This window comes from Gopherus evgoodei, chromosome 2 (assembly GCF_007399415.2).
Source record: "Gopherus evgoodei ecotype Sinaloan lineage chromosome 2, rGopEvg1_v1.p, whole genome shotgun sequence".
Taxonomy (NCBI): Eukaryota; Metazoa; Chordata; order Testudines; family Testudinidae; genus Gopherus; species Gopherus evgoodei.
In genome coordinates, this window is record NC_044323.1 from 177,177,707 (window position 1) to 177,198,819 (window position 21,113).

The 21,113-nt window shown below is 43.5% G+C and overlaps 1 protein-coding gene across 3 annotated transcripts in view; it reads left to right on the top strand.

Annotated features, from left to right (window-relative positions):
• The window catches only part of LOC115646492 (2,3-dehydroadipyl-CoA hydratase-like), a 42,088-nt gene that overhangs the window by 19,544 nt on the left and 1,431 nt on the right, over positions 1–21,113 (top strand). For all 3 annotated transcript variants that reach the window (XM_030552369.1, XM_030552368.1, XM_030552370.1), the window contains 3 exons: positions 588–685; positions 3,965–4,109; positions 12,581–12,730. In XM_030552369.1, coding sequence (XP_030408229.1) covers positions 588–685; positions 3,965–4,109; positions 12,581–12,730 — 393 coding nt within the window. The remainder of the gene's footprint in view (positions 1–587; positions 686–3,964; positions 4,110–12,580; positions 12,731–21,113) is intronic.

Here is a 21,113-nt window from a genome sequence, read left to right on the forward strand (position 1 = left end):
AGATCCAAAAAGCTATTTAGGCTCCTAAATTCCATTTAAATCAGTAGAAGTTAAGAGACTAAATACTTTTGTGGATCTAGGCCTAAGTGTCTCTCATAAAACTGGATGGATCTACTATACATTATACGCCACTTTGGGCTGGCACAATGTGCCCTGAAACCAGTTTCACTGGGTAGGGAGCTGAAAATGACCTCTTGAGAATGGGAAATTTTCATGCACCTTTGACAATAGGTGTGACTACACCTTCACTATCAATAATCCCATTTGAAAGTTGTAGCGAAATGCTGCTGTTGCTAAATGGATGGACAGAAATATAGATATGATGTTTGTCTGAGATATAGGTATACATTTTCTGATCCAGAGCTGTTCCTCAGATGTGTGTAAAAATTGTCTGATGCACATTTTCAGCATAGCTTTCAGGTGAAATAAGCTTCTGAATAAAAGAAAATGGTGCCTTGAGCCACCTCAAAAGCAGCTCATGGACAAACCTCAAGGAAAAAATGTGAGTATTTGGAGCTCCACTGACCCCACACTGATGCTTTCCTGAATTCATCACTGCGGAGTCTAATTTTTGTGGTGTTTTGTAGGAGGTAATTTCTGTGCTGGTTATGATTTGAAAGAGCTGGCCCACAACCCAACCTCAATAAAATTGGAACAAGATGTCACCAAAGGTCCTGGTCCCATGGTACGTACTTGGAAACAGAACTGTGCAGCATGGAGAGGTTTTTGCAATTCAGTGAAACTAAAGTCAATTTTCGTGGCTTGAAATTGCTGCAGGACCATATCATTGTGTTTCAGTTGTTTTGCTATATGTGTGAGAGGCAGCTGTTTTGTTTTTAACAAACAAGAAAACTTTAAAATCTTGATTTATGGAAACAAGTGACAAATTTCTGTTAACTTGCAGACACCAAAAACGGGAAAAAATACTTGTCGTCTTTGAAGCTAACTAAAATTAAATGGGATTGTTTCCCCCAAATGAAAAGTAGGCGTTGAGTTATGATGCATCACCTCCCAGACATCTTGGAAATTATATGTACTGTACCCTCTGTTTATATAAATATGAATTACATGATTGTGTGCACAGGGTCATTTGTAGTTCAAATGAAAATACAGTAGGCAGAGACTGTTGAGGGATAGACAGTATACACAGATCTTAACTATTTTCCAGCATGGTATATCAAACATTTTTTGGTAAAGAAAACTTTGGCCCAGTGTCATATGTAGGTATTTGAGTCATGTCTGGAAAGCTGGATTTTCACCAATGTTAATATGATCCCAGTCATTCTCCATTTGCATGGTATCTCTGCCATGAAGACTTTGGTGCAGGAGTTCACAGTTTTGCTCAGAAACAGACAGATTCTTCTGACTTCATAAGCATTCTGCCTCCTAAAAATGAATATCTTTATATTCGTACGTGCTGTGGCTGGTGGTAGGGGAGTGGTCCATATGAAAACATAAGAATTTCAGGTACACCAGGGAGGTTTGCTAGAGATGGACCACATGTAAGGTGGCTGTGTTAGGTAAGTGTTTTATTTTCAGTATGTTAGATGGCTGTGGTCAATGCTTTGAACATCACTTTATATGGGCACACAGAGACTTACTGTATATACTTGATCATAAGCCGGTTTGTTTATAAGCTGACCCCCCCCCCAAGATGGATAAGTAAAAATGAGAAATTTTTATGACCCATTCATAAGCCAACCCTATAATTCAGGGGTCAGCAAACTTTGGCTCCCGGGCCATCAGCATAAGCCACTGATGGGCCAAGATGATTTGTTTACCTTGAGCGTCTGCAGGCACGGAAGTAAACCTAATTAAACAGTGTCCCAGCACACCAGCTGCTTACTCCGACGGGCCGGGACAGCAACTGGTGGGGAAATGTGGGGTTTTTTGGGGCGGGGAGAGAGCGGGAGGTCAGGGGAGTAACCCCTGTGTCCATTCCCTACATAACCCAACCCCTAGCCTGGGACCCCCACACTATCCCCATCCCATCCCTTCCCACCTTATCTGGGGAGGGCCACACCAGGCGGCGCGGCTGCAGCATGCTCCAGCGGGCTGGGTGGCATGGCCACACCCTGCTCTGGGGTACGGGGCTGAGCGACACAGCTGCAGCTGCGTCGGATGCTGTGGGGAGAGCAGTGTGGCCAGAAGTGGAGAGACTCTGACCCCTCCTCTTCCCTTCTGGCTCTGCTGCCTTTTCTTGCTCCCTATGGTGGGGGAGGGACTGTGCCCCACCTCTCCCTCTCTATACCTGTTCATAAACTGACCTCCTTCTCTGGTGCTTCCCTTTTTTACTAAATAAATTCGGCTTATGAACGAGTATGTATGGTATGTGTTTCCATATACAGCACATTTGCCAGAAGTACATTAATGGTGATGTATTGATAAAATCCGTAGTCTCAGAAAACAAAATGTTGAATTAGATACTTGGGTATCAGAATTAATTCACCATACATTGAGTCGGTTTTGTTCTTATCTTAGATAGTATGAAGGTCAATAAAGTTACTAGGCTTCTCCGGTTGAGACGAAATCAAGGTATCAGTCTCACTGGATAGAGTAGTGCATGTTCCTGTCTGAAGTTTGCTGCTGCTTCTCATATCTGTAAATTTATTTAGCATTTTGACAGATGAGGGTGTATAACTCAAATAGAATGAAATCTTTTTTTCCTGAAAGTTGTTATTCTAGAGTCTTTTTGAGAATCTTGTCTGAGACTCAACATATACAAGCAAAATAATCCTACTGTTTGAATTGTGTTCATGAAAGAGTAGTGATTTGAGTGGGTGAATAGCTTATTTAACTGTGCCTCAATTTCTCCATCTTTATAATATAAATAACAAAACTTATTAGCTCTTTTAAAGGAATTTGAGGTCCTCTGGTGAAAGATGTGGTTTAAGTGCAACATGTTTTTAAAAGACAGCCACAGAAGCAATAGGTCACAGTATGCAGTCCTCTGTCTTTCACTTGCTGAGCCCAGTAGTCTCTGAGGCATGCCTTTGTATTAACACTAACCGCCGTGGGTTACATTTGGTCTGTTAGCAAACTGACTACTTCTCTAAATTAGTGATGCTTGATCCTTTAATACAGTCCTAATATGCATAATTATGGCATTCAAATCTTATATGATTGCAGTGTATACTATGAAATTTGAACACATTCAAAACAAATCAAGGATGAAAGTGAATTTCCTTCCTTCCATGTGTACTGTCTCCCTGATATCAAAATTTGCTCAGCTAACAAGTAAAATGTCTTTCTTACGGTCAGCCCTAAAAATTCAACATGGGCTCTGAAAGTATAAGTGGGTTCTTTCTACCTTGCACATCATAACCAGTAATAAAGGTTCTGTTAGCCAAATTGTGCCCTTGGCTGCACCTGTATAACCTTTTTGCCTTCATATTATGCCTCAGTGGTACATGCTCAAATTTAAGGTAAAATTTGGAAGACCATGGAGTTGTACAGATGTATCTAAGGTCATCATTTGATTTCCAGCTTTACATAATCTATACAGGACAACTTCTGTGACTGCAGCTTAGAATTTCACTACTGTGAACATCTGTTTTAACACCAGTTCAACTCACTGGCACTGGACAAATGTCTTATTAATTTTTTGCTACTGCTGTCCTGATTAAACAGCAGTCATTAGGCTAATTAGGTATCCAGGGATATAGCCTGGTAAAGCAATCCTTAATAAACTGAGTCGACTGTAATCATAATCATGTAAATTGATCACAGCAAAACCAAGATAATAAATCAAAGTTAGTATATATGGGTGCATTAGCTGATGTGCTTGTTGCAACCATCCTAGATATGGCCCAATTCTGTAAACGCTTATTACAAGGCATAGTGGTGCTGAAGTCAATAAACCTCCATCCTGTATTAAGCAGTACATCCAACAGTGTTTGCAGGATTGGGTCTTTGGTATGTACACTGTGGTATGACTGTATTAATATATCTTTTATTTTGATAGAGTCCTTCCCGAATAAAGTTTTCCAAACCAGTGATTGCTGCAGTAAGTGGATATGCAGTGGCCGGGGGTCTTGAGCTCTCTCTTTTGGCTGACCTGCGTGTTGTGGAGCAGAGTGCCATTTTTGGAGTGTTCTGCAGACGCTTTGGTATGTTTTCATACAAAATCTCTACAGAGATAGCAGAGACCAGATTTTAAAAAATGCTTTTAGAATTGCACTCCCAGTTCTTGCAAGTGTGAAACCTATATCTGTATATAGACCCACAATTTTCCAGTTTATATGCACACAGTTTGCAGTCACATGGTTACAGATTGATTTGATAATTGGGCCCTGATCCCTTGGGGTCTCTTTCTCTTTGCCTGCTTTCTTTATAGCCAAATGTTACAGACAAGTTTGGAAATGAGAAAACTGTTAGCCAACTAAGGGCTTATCTACACTGGGAACTTACATTGCCATAGCTACTGCTGCTTAGGGGTGTGACAAATCCACATTCCTGAGTGACGTAGTTAAGCCCGACTTAACCCCCCGCGTAGACAATACTAGGCTGACAGAATTCTTCCGTTAACCTAGCTACTTGGGGGAGGTGGATTACCTACGCTGATGGGAGAATCCCTCCCATTGGTGAAGGTAGTGTCTACATCAAGGGTGGGCAAATTTTTTGGCCCGAGGGCCATATCTGGGTATGGAAATTGTATGGCAGGCCATGAATGCTTACTAATTTGGAGCTGGGATGTGGAGCGCGTGAGGGCTCTGGCCGGGGGTGTGGGCGCTGGGGTGGGGCCAGAAATGAGTTCAGGGTGCAGAAGGGGGCTCTGGGCAGGGGCAAGGTTTGGGAGGGGTTAGGGCTCTGGCTGGGGCTGCAGGCTCTGGGGTAGGGCTGGGGATGAGAGGTTTAGGGTGCAGGACGGTGCTCCGGGCTGGGACCGAGGCGTGCAGGAGAGTGGGAGGGGGATCAGGGCTGGGGCAGGGGGTTGGGACATGGGAGGGGCTATGTAGTGCAGACTCCAGGCAGCACTTACCTCAAGCAGCTCCTGGAAGCAACGGCATGTCCCCCTCTCTGGCTCCTACACAGAAGCATGTCCAGGCAGTTCTGTGCGCTGCCATGTCTGCAGTCATCGCCCCCGGAGCTTCCATTGGCTGCAGTCAATGGGAGCTGGGGAGGGCGGCACTTGGGGCAGGGGCAGCGTGTGGACTCCCCTGGCTGCCCCTACGCGTAGGAGCTGGAGGGAGGACATACTGCTGCTTCTGGGAGCTAGGTGGAGCCGCAGCACATGCACGTGGACTGGCCCCCAGAGAGCTGGAGTGCATGCACATGAAGTGGCCAGCTGGAGCATGTGGAGCAGGGTAAGCCACAGACCCCGCTCCCAAGTGGGAGCTTGAGGGCTGGATTATATCAGCTGGCGGGCCGGATGTGGACCACCGGCCATAGTCTGCCTACCCCGCTCTACACTGAAGTGCTATATTAAATAGTCCTTGCAGTGTAATTGAAATTGTCAGTAAGACCTAGATTTTTAAATATATGTAGGAGCCTGACTCCCACTGAAATAAAATTTATTTCTGAAATGATTTCCGTGGGAGATAAGTGCCTAAATACCTTTTAAAAATTTGATCCAAAGTTGCTATTATGCTTTATTTTCATCTTATTTGCAATCCAGGGATAACTAATAACAATTTGTACAATTTGGCATTTACTGCTAATAAACACATACATTGTGATCAATTGTACAGATATTGTCTTCAAATTCAAGTAATAGATGCTGTATCCAGACTGGAAACCATTATTTTATATATATATTTTCTCATTTTTGGATGTATGGTATCAGTGGTGTAGCCAGGTTCTAACAGCAGGGGGAGCAAGCAAACATAAAAAAGGCGCCCCCCTTGGCTCCTCCTCTGGCCACACCCCCCAGCTCCTCTGGCCACGCCGTGCCCCCCCCCCTTCTTGGCTGGCTCCTCCGGCCACACTGCGGCCATGCTGTGCCCACCCCATCCATGCCGCTCCCCCCCCCATGGCTGTACAGGGAGGCTGGCAGAGGACGGAGGTACAAGGGGAGGTGAAGGGGAGGGAAAGGCAGGGGCATGGGGTACATGGGAGGGGTACACGGGGTATGGAGTTTGGGGAGGGGTTACTGGGAATGGGAGTGGGCTGGGGTCCCCGAGGCTCTCTCTGCAGAGGGGGCTGGAGCTGCCCCCAGGACCGGGAGAGCCTGGGAGGGGCTCGCCGCGTGCAGCACCAGCCCAGGCTCAGCGCTGGCCCTACCCCTTGGGGGGTGAGGGAAGAAGGCAGCGGGCCCCGCCAGGCACGGTCCGAGCGAGCTGCAGCCCAGCTCGCCCGTTCAGCCTGGGTGCGCTGCCCTGCTAAAGGCTGCTGGCGGAGCCTGGCTGTGGGCGGGTCGCACTGACAGTCCATGGCTGGAGGGGGGAATTATTCCGGTGAGCCACGGGCGGTGCTGAGGCTCCTGCTGGGAGTGACCGGCCGCAGGTCTGCCCAGTGTGGCTGCCATGAGCAGCGCAGAGCCGCGGCATCCGCTCCTCCAGCACGCACGGGCTCTGCCACTGCCTCTGCTTTGCGGCTGCACTGGCAGGGCTCTCCTGGGCCAGCAGGAACTGTTGGTAGCACAGGCCAGCAGGTGCTGCTTCTGTGCCGGGCTGCCGCTGCTGCCCCATGGTTCCTCCGGCTGTGCTGTTGGCAGCGCCAGCCAGCAGGCGCCGCTTCCGCGCCTCCCACCCTGAGGCGAAGCGGCTGCTTCCACTGAACCCCACTACTACGCTGCTGTATGGTATCTTACTGTCTTTTTATTATTCTTCTCATTCTTTCAAATTTGAAAAAGATTAAAAGTTTTGGTAAATTAAATAGTTCATTAGCTAATTTACAACACTACTACCATGTGTAAAGATCTGGTCCAAGAGGTGAAGGTACCTGGACTGCTTGGTAATAGTGATCATAATATAATTAAATGTAACATCCCTGTGGCAGGGAAAACACCACAGTGGCCCAATACAGTAGCATTTAATGTTAGAAAGGGGAACAACACAAAAACGAGGAAGTTAGTTAAACAGAAACTAAAAGGTGAAATCCGTGCAAGCTGCATGGAAACTTTTTCAAGACACCATAATAGAGACTCAACTTAAATGTATAGCCCAAATTAAAAAAACATAGTAAGAGAACCAAAAAAGTGCCACCATGGCTAACCAACAAAGTAAAAGAAGCAGTGAGAGGCAAAAAGGCATCTTTTAGAAAGTGGAAGTTAAATTCTAGTGAGGAAAATCGAAAGGTGCATAAACTCTGGCAAGTGAAGTGTAAAAATATAATTAGGAAGGCCAAAAAAGAATTTGAAGAACAGCTAGCCAAAGACTCAAAAAGTAGTAGCAAAATAGGTTAAGTACATCAGAAGCAGAAAGCCTGCTAAACAACCAGAGAGGCCACTAGATGATTGAGATGCTGAAGGAGCACTTAGGGACGGTAAGGCCATTGTGGAGAAACTAAATGAATTCTTTGCATCGGTCTTCACAGCTCAGGATGTGAGGGAGATTCCCAAACTTGGAGCCATTCTTTTTAGGTGACAAATCTGAGGAACTATTCCAGATTGAGGTTGTCAGAGAAGGTTTTGGAACAAACTGATAAACTAAACAGTAATAAGTCACCAGGACCAGAGGGTATTCACCCAAGAGTTCTGAAGGAACTCAAATGTGAAATTGCAGAACTACTAACTGTGGTTTGTAGCCTATCATTTAAATCAGTTTCTGTACCAAATGACTGGAGGATAGCTAATCTGACACCAGTTTTTTTAAAGGGCTCCAGAGGTCGGCAATTACAGACCGGAAAGCCTGACTTCAGTGCTGGGCAAATTGGTTGAAACTATACTAAAGAACAGAATTGTCAGACACACAGAGGAACATAATTTGTTGGGGAAGACTCAACATGATTTTATAAAGGGAAATCATGCCTCACCAATCTACTAGAATTCTTTGAGGGGGTCAGCAAGCATGTGAACAAGGAGGATCCAGTGAATATAGTGTACTTAGATTTTCTGAAAGCCTTTGATAAGGTCCCTCACCAAAGGCTCTTAAGCAAAGTAAGCTGTCATGAAATAAGAGGGAAGGTCCCCTAATGAATTGGTAACTAGTTAAAAGATAGGAAACAAAGGGTAGGAATAAATGGTCAGTATTCAGAATGGAGAGAGGTAAACAGTGGTGTCCCCCAGGGGTCTGTACTTGGTCCAATCCTAGTCAACATATTCATAAATGATCTGGAAAAAGGGATAAATAGTGAGGTGGCAAAATTTGCGGATGATACAAAACTACTCAAGGTAGTTAAGTCCAAAGCAGACTGCAAAGAGCTACAAGGGGATCTTACAAAACTCGGTGACTGGGCAACAATCACATGAAATTCAGTGGTGATAAATGCAAAGTAATGCACATTGGAAAACATAATCCTAACTATATATATAAAATGATGGGGTCTAAATTAGCTGTTACCACTTAAGAGAGAGATGTTGGAGTCATTGTGGATAGTTCTCTGAGAATATCCAATGACTGTGTAGCAGCAGTCAAAAAAGCTAACAGAATGTTGGGAATCATTAAGAAAGGGATAGATAATAAGATAGAAAATATCATGTTGCCTCTATATAACTCCATGGTAGGCTCACATCTTGAATACTGCATGCAGATGTGGTCGCCCCATCTCAAAAAAGATGTATTGGAGTTGGAAAAGGTTCAGAAAAGGGCAACAAAAATGATTGGGGTATGGAAAGGCTGCCATATGAGGAGAGATTAAGAAGATTGGGACTTTTCAGCTTGGAAAAGAGACGACTAAGGGGGAGTATGATAGAAGTCTACCGTTTGTAATAGCATGGTTTACCCTAACAGTTTGGCCCTTGCTGTGAGAGAAAAAGCAGTGCTAAGAATGTCTGGGGAATGCAACACACTTGCACCATGCTTCTTTAGCATCTGCTGCAGTATTATGATTATTGTAGTTTGGCCCATTTTAAATACTTGAGAACACAGTGCTTCATGTGGTGCTTTGCTTTTTTTTTTTTTTAAGTGAGTGGGTGTTGTGTCTTTGGAGAGAAGACACCACTCTTAAAATCAGCTTTATGTGCTGCTGTTGTCATATAATCTATCCTTTGATCCTGACCACTTATCCACATGGTAGCTGTAAAGATCTGGGAACAAATTTTCCTTTTAGTTCATTTCAGATCATGACTGATTTTTATTAAACCAGTTTGGAGCATCTCCATGAAGAAATATGGTGGTGGTGTCTGAGCTAAATGTGAATATTTAAAAACCTTTCATAGAAATAAATTCATGTGGCAACATCCTGTTACATCTTGAACCTGTTAGGGGAGAGCACCTGGTTATGGAGGAAGAACAGACTTAGGTTAGGGCACTGGTGTGGGATTCGGAGAACCAGTGTTCAATTCTTAACTCTGCCACAGACTTCCTGTGTGACCTCGGACAAGCTACGTAATCTTCCTGTGTCTCAGTTCTCCATCTGTACGATAGAGATAACAATACTTCTCTACTTCACATGGGTGTCGTAAAGATAATTTCATTAATGTTTGTGAGACTCAGGGCTTGTCTACACTTGAAATACTACAGTGGCACAGCTGCAGCACTTCAGTGTAGACACTACCTATGCTGATGGGAGGGGTTCTCCCATTGTCATAGTTAATCCACCTCCCCGAGAAGTGGTAGCTAGGCTGACAGAAGAATTCTTCTGTTGACCCAGTGCTGTGTAGACCAGGGGTAAGGTTGGCTTAACTATGCCGCTCAGGGATGTGGATTTTTCACATCTCTGAGTGAAGGAGCTGGGTCAATCTAACTTTTTAGTGTAGACCAGACCTCAGTTACAATGGTGATGGAGGGGCTATATAAGAACATGAATAGCGTTCCAATTCTAACAATATATATATATATATATATATATATATATATATATATATATATATATATATATATATATATATATATATATATATATATATATATATATATTTACCCTCCTAATCAAGCTGCATTTGGGAGTTTTGGAATGGCAGGTGGCTTTCTGTTTGTAACTATCCAGAGTACAGTAAAAGCTATGTTATCTGGCACTTTACCAACTGGAAAGCTCTATAAACCGGCATTTCTGATATTCATTGAAAGTCCAGTTTATAGTCTGGTTGGTGCGGGGTTGGCAGGCTCCCTACCTGGCTCTGCATGGCTCCCTGAAAGTGGCGACATGTCCCTGCTGCTCCTAGGTGAAGGAACGGCCACAGGGGCTCCGTGTGCAGTCCCTGCCTCAAGCGCTGGTGCTGCAGCTCCCGTTGGTCAGGAACCACAGCCAGTAGGAGCTCTGGGGCGATGCCTGCGGGTGGAGGTAGCGCGCAGAGCTGCCTAGTCACGCCTCCGCCTAGGAGCAGCAGGGACATGTCGCCGCTTGCGGGGAGCTGCCCAAGGTGAGCACCGCCTGGATCCAGCATCCCAAAAACACTCTCGTGCCTCAATCCCCATCTCCCTGTCCCAAGCCCCCTCCCTCACCCAAACTCCCTCCCAGAGCCCACGCCCTGCACCCCCTCCTGTGCCCCAACCCCCAGCCCCCTCCCACACCCAAATTCCCTCCTAGTAAACCGGAATTTTTTACTTACCAGCACCCCCTCCCCCATTCCCTCAACATGCTGGATAACCAAGCTTTTACTGTATCTAGTTCTAGGTTTCTGTATACTGGGGCAAAGTGTATAATTATTTATGGTGCAATCCATGAAGGTACTTAGGTGCCCAAGTCCTGTTTTTAGGCACCGCTGTGATCCTTAAAACTCCTGCTTGCCCCCTAACCCAGTAGGTGCAAAAATTGACTTGGCACCTAATTTTTTGTCTCCAGGCATATGCACTGCAGCCTTGCTCTTTGCATCTGAACACCCACCTCCTGCCTAACCCCAAGAACAATTCACAAACCAGGGAAGATAGGTGTTCGGCTGCCTAAATCACATCTGGGGGCTTGATCCAGTAGCAATGCTCAGAGACTGCCTACTGGATTGGGCCCCTTTGGAGTTCACAAAAAGCAGCAGGAGATGAGGAGGCCCTCCCTTACAACCTGTAGCCTAAGGGTTAGGCTATTCACCCAGCATGTAGAAGATCCCTGGTTCAAATACCACCTTCTCCTGATGGATAGAAGAGATTTGAACAAGGATTGACCACATTTCAAGTGAGTGCACTAGGCTATAGTCATTCCAATGCTTTTGCTGACCCAATTAATATTTAATTGAAGTAGAACAAGGTCAGTAGGCAAGTGAAGGAACCCGTACCTCAGAATAGTCTACATCCAGGGGGAGGAAGAACTTGAACTGGGGATTTCACATATCCAGGGTGAAAACTCTATCCACTAGGCTAAAGGTTATTATGGAGGTTCTTTCCTCCCCTCCCTTCCCCTCCCCTCGATGTTTTGTTTTGGGTCCTGCACACCACTTAGGCATTCAGACACCTAACTTCCTGTGGTTCATGGATCGCAAGCAGAGCTAGGAACCCAAATGCAGCCCAGACTTAGGCGCTTTTCTCTGTGAGAGGGGCAGGGCTTAGCACACCCCACTCTGGTCAGCATGTTGCATTGGCTAGCTTAAGTGGCTCTTTGCCTAGCTGGCTTTGTGGATCTCCATCTTAGGTACTTGTCTCTCCCTAGTCATTGTATAGAGAACTTAGTCACCTAAATCAGCTTTATAAATAGTAGTGTGGGTCCTATGGTTTTTCCTAAAGGTTAGGGATTATGATGTTCAGTGTGATAACACCTAAGTCCCTTTGTAGATCTGGGCCTTAGTCACACAGATTCTTATAAAAGCAAATCTTTCAACTCTGGTCTTTGGGAATTGTTCCTGACAACATCAGCACATTTCTAATAAACACGTAAACAACATTAAATCACTTCCTGAAGTGCATATCTGTTTGGAAAAGTGACTTGTAAAAATAAATCTGTTTCCTGTGCTTTGTCACATTTGTTCTGTGACAAATATTACTCTTGTCTTCTGAGATGCCTGCAGAGTCAACACAGCAAAAACAGAGTGAGATGGATTTTTGTACTCGTTGTGCATCAATAGAACTCTTTGCTAAATTATGGTCCAATCAGGACTTAAAGTAGAGACCCATCCAGTAACAACTGTGCAAACTCATGAAAGGCACCGGGTTTACACAGGTGCCACAGAGGGCATAAATTGGTCTATAAAGGATATTTATTAGTGATGAAGCTAGAGTACGAAAGAGCCTAGCTTGATTCTCAGAGACTGGGCAATTTGCAGAGCTGACATATAGGAAAAAACCCCAAACCTTTTTACTTGTAAAACGAACACATTTGATACAGAAATCATCAAGGAAAAAACATGGAAGCCAGGAGTGCTGTTCTTAGAGTCACTTTTCAGGGTAGATCAAATTGCACTTGCAGTTTTAGATAACTGTCTTTCTGTTGTGAAATTAAAGGGAGAATCCTGCAAACCTTTACTAATGAAATACTCCTTTGTGTTATATGAATTAAATGCAAAGAAGCAGTCTAGAATACTCACTTGAGTAAAGTCAGGCAGGATTAGGCCAAAACATTGTTTTAAAATGTAAACATTTGGGTTTTCTTTTAATCCTGTTTTTTGTCTTCACAGGTGTTCCATTGATTGATGGTGGCACTGTACGGCTCCCTCGACTGATTGGTCTCTCACGAGCCTTAGATCTCATTCTAACTGGTCGTCCTGTTGGTGCACAAGAAGCATATGAGTTTGGGCTAGCCAATCGAATAGTTCCCAATGGCCAAGGTTAGTGCTTAATGGACAATGTAAGAAATGGTTCTAAGTGTGAATTGTTTGATAGTGTTGTTATCTGTATGTCTATCTTTGTGAAGAATAGTTAACACAAAAATAATCATGATTTTTGTAATAAATAGAATTGGTTACAGGGGCATGCACAAGAGTGGGCAAGCAGGGGCATGGCCACTCACCCCAAATTTTCCATGTGTTCCTGTAGCCCGGGGAGGGAGGAAGCAGCGGTTGCCTGCTGAGCTCCTCCTCCTCCCCTCACCCCTACAGCTGCTGCTTCTCCGTCCTTGCTACTGGAGTCCCAGGTATTGCCTCTGCCTCCATCCCCTGACTCACCTCAGCAGGTGGTCTGCAAACCAGGTGGCAGTGCTGGGATTCCAGCAGCAGGGAAGGAGAAGCAGCAGCTTTAGGAGTGGGAGGAGGAAGAGCTCAGCCAGCAGTCCTCTTGCTTCCTCCCTCCGAAGGCTGCAGGGACACAGAGTGCTGCTGCTTCCTCACCAGAGATGTCCTGGGAAATCCGGGGTGTGTGTGTGAGAGTGACATGACCCTTTCACTTGTACGTGTTTAATGTGCCTCTCCAAAAGCAGTCAAATTTAAAGTCCTGCACACACCCCTGGTTGGTTATGATTAAAATTAAAAGGTCCTTATGTCAGGGACCATGTTTTAATATATATTTGTACAGTGCCTAGAACAATGGGGCCCTGCTCCCTAAGCAGGGGCCTTGTGGTGCTATCATGATACAAATAATAAATTAAAATATACATCTGGCACAGGATTGACACACTGCAGAGAGGACATCCAACATCCGTCACATTTGCTTTTACTGCTACACTGCTATTAAGTTACTATTCGTGTTTAAAGTAGATCTTAAAGCAGGCTGCTAACAATAATACATCATCCAATTATCCATTCCCTTTATTGTAAATGTTTTGTAACATCACACAGCTGAAACTAGAACATTAGTTGATGGGCTGCCATCATATTTTATTAATTTATTTTGTTTTAAATGGAGGGAAACAAAACTTTCCAAATGTTTCTGTATAGTTTAAAAAAATTAAATGGGCTTCCTTATAGTTTGGGCAAGGGAAATGAATAGAAGTTTTTCTAATGGAAGTCAGACGTAGCACTTGCTTTTACACTAAAAAAAAGCATATGTTCCTGTTTCTCTGCTTGTGAATCAGTCTTGTCCTGCCACTGTACAGTTTCTTGAAGATTTTTTTTATTTCTTTTCTAACTAATTAGGTGCCTACTCCATCTCTCCAAAGCCTAGTGACAAAGATATTATGAAGAACTAAAATTACTTGAGGCAAGAATCTAGTTTAGAAAGATTTCTTTTACAAGTTAAATGTTATGTTTCCGCTCAAAAGAAAGGTGCTGCTGTGCAATCATAAAAAGCTAGCCAAAAACCCTGGTAACCTTTGCAGTCAACTGTGGAGTTTTTGATACATGCTAACATGGATCACAGCTCTGGTCCAAGAGAAGCAATGCTTTCCAACTCAGTTAAGCTAGAATCCATAGAACTCAAACAGCAAATCTGCAAGCACTTATTCACATGAGTAGTCTTTCCTTGGGCAACTGATCCCACCGATTTAAATTGGAGTAGCAGTGAGTGATCAAGGGTTTACAGGATCTTGCCTTTATTCCCTCCACTCCCTTAATTCATTATTCTCAAATATTTCTCATACTGTAATATCGTTTTATACTTGCCTCGCCAGTAAAGATGAGCTTAGTTGCATTGGGTAAATATGATGTAATGTTCAGATATTTACTATCTAAGGGTTTGATCCTGCAAATGCTTACTACTAAGTATAATACGTATTGAAATCAGCTGGGCCACTCATGGAAATAAGCACTATACCTAATAGTAAGTATATGCAGGATCAGTCCTTAAGGGCTCACCAGATTTTGAGTTCACTCAGCACCTTGCAGGACTGAAATCCTAATAGACAAAATACATATATACAGAAAAGGGTGGTGGGAGGAGGCATACAACCCAGTACTTCCTCTTCCAGTTCTAGCGTTCCCTTTTCTTAATCCTTGTAGGTTTTATTTTTTTAGCTTTTACTTATTTGCCTTTGTTTTTTAACTCATGCCAATTTGCATTTTTGTTTACCTGTTTCTAACAGTTTACTGGGTTTTTGTATGTTTATCTGACTTTTTGTTTTATATTATAACTCTTGGTTAGTTTCTTTATTAGGGCCATGCCCTTGTGTCTGGCCAGAGAACACTCAGTGCAGTTCAAAAAAGTGTGTATGCAAGTGGCTTTAAGCAGCCTTGCAGTTGCTTGATCTTGGGGCAGCTTTTTTTCCAGTGGAGTGCCAGGCACAAGCTAGAGCAGCCCGAAGACCACTCTAATTTGTATCTTATGCCATTAGGCATTAGCCCAAAGGGGCCATTACATCAGCCAGATATCGTTGGGGTGCAGGGACACTCCAGCTAAACCCACTTTCACCATACATCCGCAAGGAGGGAGTGGCATAGGTGCTACTATGGTAGTTTCCCAACACTTAGGGATCCCTTGAGCTGGGAGTATCCTCAGGTGATCCAGTAAACTTGCTTTAAGGCAATTTTGAACTGGGGGAGTTGAACTAAAGTATTCCCATACCCTGGGAGAACTGGGCCTTTGTTTTTAAGCTAGTCCTATTTATTGATTGATTGTATGTATGTATGCAACTCTTTCCTGTTTTCCTATTTCACACTTTCAGAATGCCTACCATTTCCAGCCCTTGAAAGCACTATCCTCTCTCCTTTGATACTGAGAACTAGTGAGACCATAGCAATTTAGCTGCCTGGCTCCTCGCATACTGCTTACATGGAAAGGTCTGTGGAGGCCAGGACGAGACCCTTTAAGAGTCATGTAGCATATTTATGGACTTGTTTACGCTGCAGGCTTAGCTTGAGCTATCTACACTGGAGTTAACTCCTCTCGTGTCATGTTAGCCTAGTGGAGAAAGAGCATTCACACTGCAAAATGACTCTTGAGCACTGCACAGTGCTTGTAGCAGCAGCACAAATCGACTGCATACCCACTGTGCTACTGGCTCGAGTGGCAGCAGAATCTGGGCTTCATCCCGCTGCACTGATGGGCCAGCTAGCTCATGTTTAAAGTACCGTTTAACTTGAGCTAGAGATTTTTGGGGATCAGTGGAGTCTGTTGGGTAACGCTCAAGTTATAGCTCTAGTTAACAGTGCAGTGAAAACAAGCCCTGTGTTACAAGTGTGCTTTTCATCATTTTAAAATCTTTAAGCTCTCCATAACCGACAGCTGCTGCTATTTATCAATTTTATTCAATTTAGGAAGTATAACCTAGATTTTTGTTCTTAATTTAGAGAGAGCTGAAAACATGGAAATAGATTTTTAAGAGGTTTCCTTCCAATAATGGGTGTATCCTGTAAAAAAAAAAAATCTATCTATCTATCTATCCATCCACATTTCTACTGTTAACCTCTGTCCATTATAGGGAACTATCCTGGTAAGGTAAATGTAGAAAACCTTTTCAAGCAGTCTCTAACATTTCCTGTAGAAGGAAAAAGGAAGACACTCTACTGAGTTACCTCATTTTGAATTGGCCTGGAAATTGGTTTAATGCACAGTAGCAGCTGCTTCTCTTCAAGTTAAACTGATATGACTGCTGCTTACTGTAGCCTGTTCTCCTGACTAGTTAGCAAAAGGATTACAACATGTACTTTTAAATCTAAATGGGCTTTGGGAATAGCTTTTTTTTTTTTTTTTTTTAAAGCTTGTGTGTCTGAGAGTTTTTAAAAGGAAATTAGCCATGAGTCAATTAGCTAGGACAAAAAGGTGTGCGTGTGTGGAAAAAGTAGGTTATTTTGATCATGGAGTGTGAAAGGAAGGAGAGGAGGTCAGTAATAACACAGGAGGTTATTCAAACCTCCTGAAGCTGCCGCCGTTTTTCAGGTCCAAAGAGTGACTAACGTCTCCATAGACTTGCTGTCGTACTGTGTGCATTCTGATATCCTGATTCCTTTTTCAAACACGAGTGTTTTGGTTGGCGCTGGATGATGTACTTTAGAAGTCAATGTGAATAAAACCAAGTTTTATTTACTGAATGTATTGTAAGCAAATGAGAATTCTATGAAGTGTGTTTTACCCTGGCAGTTAGCATTAACCTGTTGATTACAGAGCTAGATGTAAAGCAAAGAAAACCTGGTGATAGGACGTTCTAGTGTCATGAAAGATCTTGGGCCTGATCCTCAGCTACAACTGTGATGTGTTTGGCTGAGTTGAAGAAGACGTACACAAACTGCCTTTACACTTTCTCTGTCTTAGAGCAATTCTTCCCTGATCTGCCTCCCTGGAACAGAATAAAGCAGACTGGAGTCTGCTCTAACATCTCTAACCTGCCTGGGCCCCAGAAGACTGATATGCTAGCAGAAGATCACTGGGAAGTTGGCTGTGCCCTTGGGCTAGAGACAGAGAGGGAAAATGTAGGAACCAACCTGTATGGCCTAGTGCTGTTTCAGGCTATCACAATACTACAGTAAAATGTCTTTGAATAGGTTTATGGTTTTGTTGCTCGCTGAAGGTGCATTGGAGTGATAGAGCACATCAGAGTGTTTCTAAGGCTACGTCTACACTAGAAACTTCAAAGCGCTGCTGCGGGAGCGCTCCTGCAGCAGTGCTTTGAACTCTGAGTGTGGTCACGTGTGAGTGCTGGGAGAGCTCTCCCAGTGCTCCTGGTAATCCACCTCCATGAGGGGATTAGCCCTGAGCACTGAGAGCGCGGCTCTCAGTGCTCAAAGCCTGTCCACACTACTGCTTTAAAGCGCTGACTTGCTGTGCTCAGGGGGGTCATTTTTCACCCTCCTGAGCCAGCAAGTTAGAGCGCTTTAAAAAGTAAGTGTAGACAAGCCCTTAGTAACACTCTGGCACCCCTTTCTCTTACCTCTTCTATACTGAAAAGACTTTCCAGTCTTGTCTTGCAATATTTGTTAGCAATTCTAGCAGCCATTCTCACTTCATAAGTTTTTGCTTATTTATTCTTTTCAGCACTGAAAAGGTTTCCATTTTATATTCATATGAATTTTCCCAGTAATACTTAGTATTTAAAATACACTGTGTTAAATGTCTTCACATAGTTAGAAAGTTACTTTATTTCAGTAGCACAACCATTCATTACCCTAACATTGTTAGCTAGTTTTGTGTGTGCCTATTTTTTTTTTAAAGTGGGAGGAGGCCAATAGCTCACAGACATATTTCTGTTATATTGCAACCCAGTTTTTTAATGTCGGATCTCACACTTTCATCCACTAAAAGAAACAGTATTCAGAAATAATACGGGAGGTCAATTAAGAGTCCTACAAATCAGTGTGTGCTCAAAGTATGCTTGGGACAATTCTGTCCTACTGTAAATAGCCTAAAACTCCACATATGTACTGGTGATATACATATGATTAATTGCAGAACCAATAATACATATCACCTGGTTGTATACTTGATCATGCACTTTTGACCAGCTTATGCTCTCTGCCCTCTAATCCATCTCACTTAGACACATCCTGACATTCCAGATCTCTGAACAGCTTCACAGGTGCAATTTTAAAGAATAAATAAACCTGCCATAAAAATGTTTCCTCCTTTCTCCCAAATAGGGAAGTTTCCCCTTGAAAAATTACCTGCTATTGATCCAGGACAGGCAGTACTTGATCCTGCTCCAGTGACAGGCTTAAGGTTTGATATCTTGAAGCCCTGCATAACTTTATACTATTGGAAAGGGAAGAATCCTAGCTTCTAATGGGACCCAGCACTTGCTTCTAGGCTTGGGAGGTTGCAAGATATCAGACCTTAAACTTATACCTACAATGTTAACAGAAAAGATATTTAGGTGCATTTTAGAGGTTTTTAGGGCTCTTCTGAGACTAGTGCCATCGGACTGGTAACTAAGGCATCTGGCTTTACAGGCTGTAGGATAGAGACAGTAGTGGAGGGTCTGGTTTGTGTCTAGCCTAATTGTTAGTCAGACACTTGGAAATGGATCCAGGCTCGGAGCTGGGGTTAGAGTCAGGAGCCAAGCCAAGGGTCAGAGCCAAAGACAGAGTCAGGCCAGGGTCAGTGTCCGGGTTGGATGTAGGAGTAGAGACCTGACGCAAGGGAGGAAAACAGTAACTGGGAGCAGATAGGGGCCTAGGATGAAAAGATCAGGCACCAGGAACAGGCTTGGGAGTCAGACAAGTAGGCAGGGTCTGTAGTAGCAGCCAGCCAGGGATTCACCAGTTGCTCAGACAACTTCTCATGATTCTGTCTAGCTTAAGTAGTGCAACCCAGCCAATCGGTGGCGCTTGATGTCTCGCACAATCAGGAGCTTTGCGGGCATGGCCCATTGTGAGCTAATGTTCCAGAAGCCCCCTTCTCCAGGGCTTTGGGTGAGCTGCCAGGTAGCAACCATGGCCTGAGTTCTGTCTGGTGACCCATAGGCCCAGGTTCAAGGCCCATAATTCCTCACTAGAAGTTCTTATAAAAATGGTGGTGATAGTTGTGAACATAGGAGTGTAGAGCAAGGAGGCGTGGGTCTGTAAAAAGGGCAATAAAGATAGTCTTCCATTCTCCCCAGCTGTGGTGTGCTGGATGTCTAATTTCTACCAGCTGTCATAGAGGGATCAAATAAAAAGAGAGAACTCTAAAATATGTTGTAGCTGATTTTCTGTAGTGTGTGTATATGTAGGCTAGAAGAGATGTAGCTATTAGTAATTCACAAGAGAATGTTGATAAATCTCTTACTCATAATGGAATGGCAGAGAGGGGACTGTGCTGTTTCTGGACTATGAATAAACTGTAAGAGATGTAGCTATTAGCAGTCATTTGGAGTGGCAAGCTCACAAGCTGTTTGAGAAAACATTGTGATCCCAAACTCATGCTGATGAAACCTTTATGCCACACTACACCATCATTTATCCTCTCTGCATTAAACATAAAACAAAAAAGACAACCCAATGCTGAGATTGCTGTTAGAATCATGGGGCACTCTTAAGTGCTCCTTACTCTCACAAGTTACAGTAGGCCCCTGAGGATTCAGATCCCGGGTCTCTGAGTCCCAGACACAGAGCAGCTCCCATGACTGTCTCTGAGCAAAGGGTAAATATGATCCTTGGAACAGGACTCTACCCCCAACAAAACTTTCACCCTTCTTTCAGATTCCTTTCAGTTAGGTATAGGTGAGCATCCCTTTCCTATCTCTGTCATAGCCAAGGAGGCAAGCTTATGCTCCCTGAAGACACTGGAGGAGGGGGGAAATATTGGCTGTAGACTGTCCTTACTCACCTTCTTACCCAGAAGATATCAACACTTAAAGTGGGAGTTAGGACACCATTTCTTTTAATAGATCTCATCTGGAGGGACTGTGTGCTATGAAACATTCCCCTAAACCTGCTGAAGTCAACTCTTGCTTGGCAAACTGCAGCATATTCTGGGTTTGTAACAATATTTAAAAGCATGCAAAGTCATTTTCCTGCCCCCCACCACCACTTTTGTGTTTCTTTACTAGCTTCAGATAGTTTTATAAGCTCCAAGAGTGCAACATCTGGCAAATGATAGCTGTTATGGATAGAACATTTGAAACAGAACTTTTCTGGTACACTATCCATTGTTGCATTTGATAGGGTTTAAAGCTCTACTGACCTTACAGAAGAGCTTTCTGTTGCCTTCTGGCTTCTAGTAAAAATGAAGTTAATTCACAAACAAAAACTTAAACTGGAGTTAAGGCTGTAAATAAATGTTCATGAAATCAAATACTCAGAACACAAGTTATAGCAAACATTTTAAAGTGAGAAAAACCTTAGTAATTTAAGCCTCTGCCCTATATGTCTTCCCAGTCTCAACCTATCGCCTAGAGGCCTTTTATATCCATCTACCATATCTCCCTCTATACGCTCAATAGGGGCTACAAACCACCTACCAAACATGGCCCACAGGCAATCTTCTAGTTCACCTTCCTATTATGAGCTATAAACACTGTCATTTAGTTTCTTCTGCTCAGCGGGCCTGTTGTTGAGATTGGATGAAAATTCACTGAAGTTGCATCCACTTAAGCAGTAGAGAGCTTGGGAGAAATTCAGCCCTCTCCCTCAGCATCTTACATCTTATTCATAGTCCAGAAACAGCATAGTCTCCTCTCTGCTAATCCATTGTGAGTAAAAGACCTATCAAAGTTTGCTATATGAACTGGAAACCCCACTGTACCATCCATATTCATGCAGTCCATGTATGTCACAGCCTCTACCAGACTGATATAGATGTTAAAGGGATACCATTGCCTTAAAAATGTCATTTTGTCTTAAATGTTTCATACTTCCAAGTAAAATCTCTAGATTACTTGAACTGAGAGAGGCTAAATCACTTTTCAAATTTGTTTACTAAGGACATTTC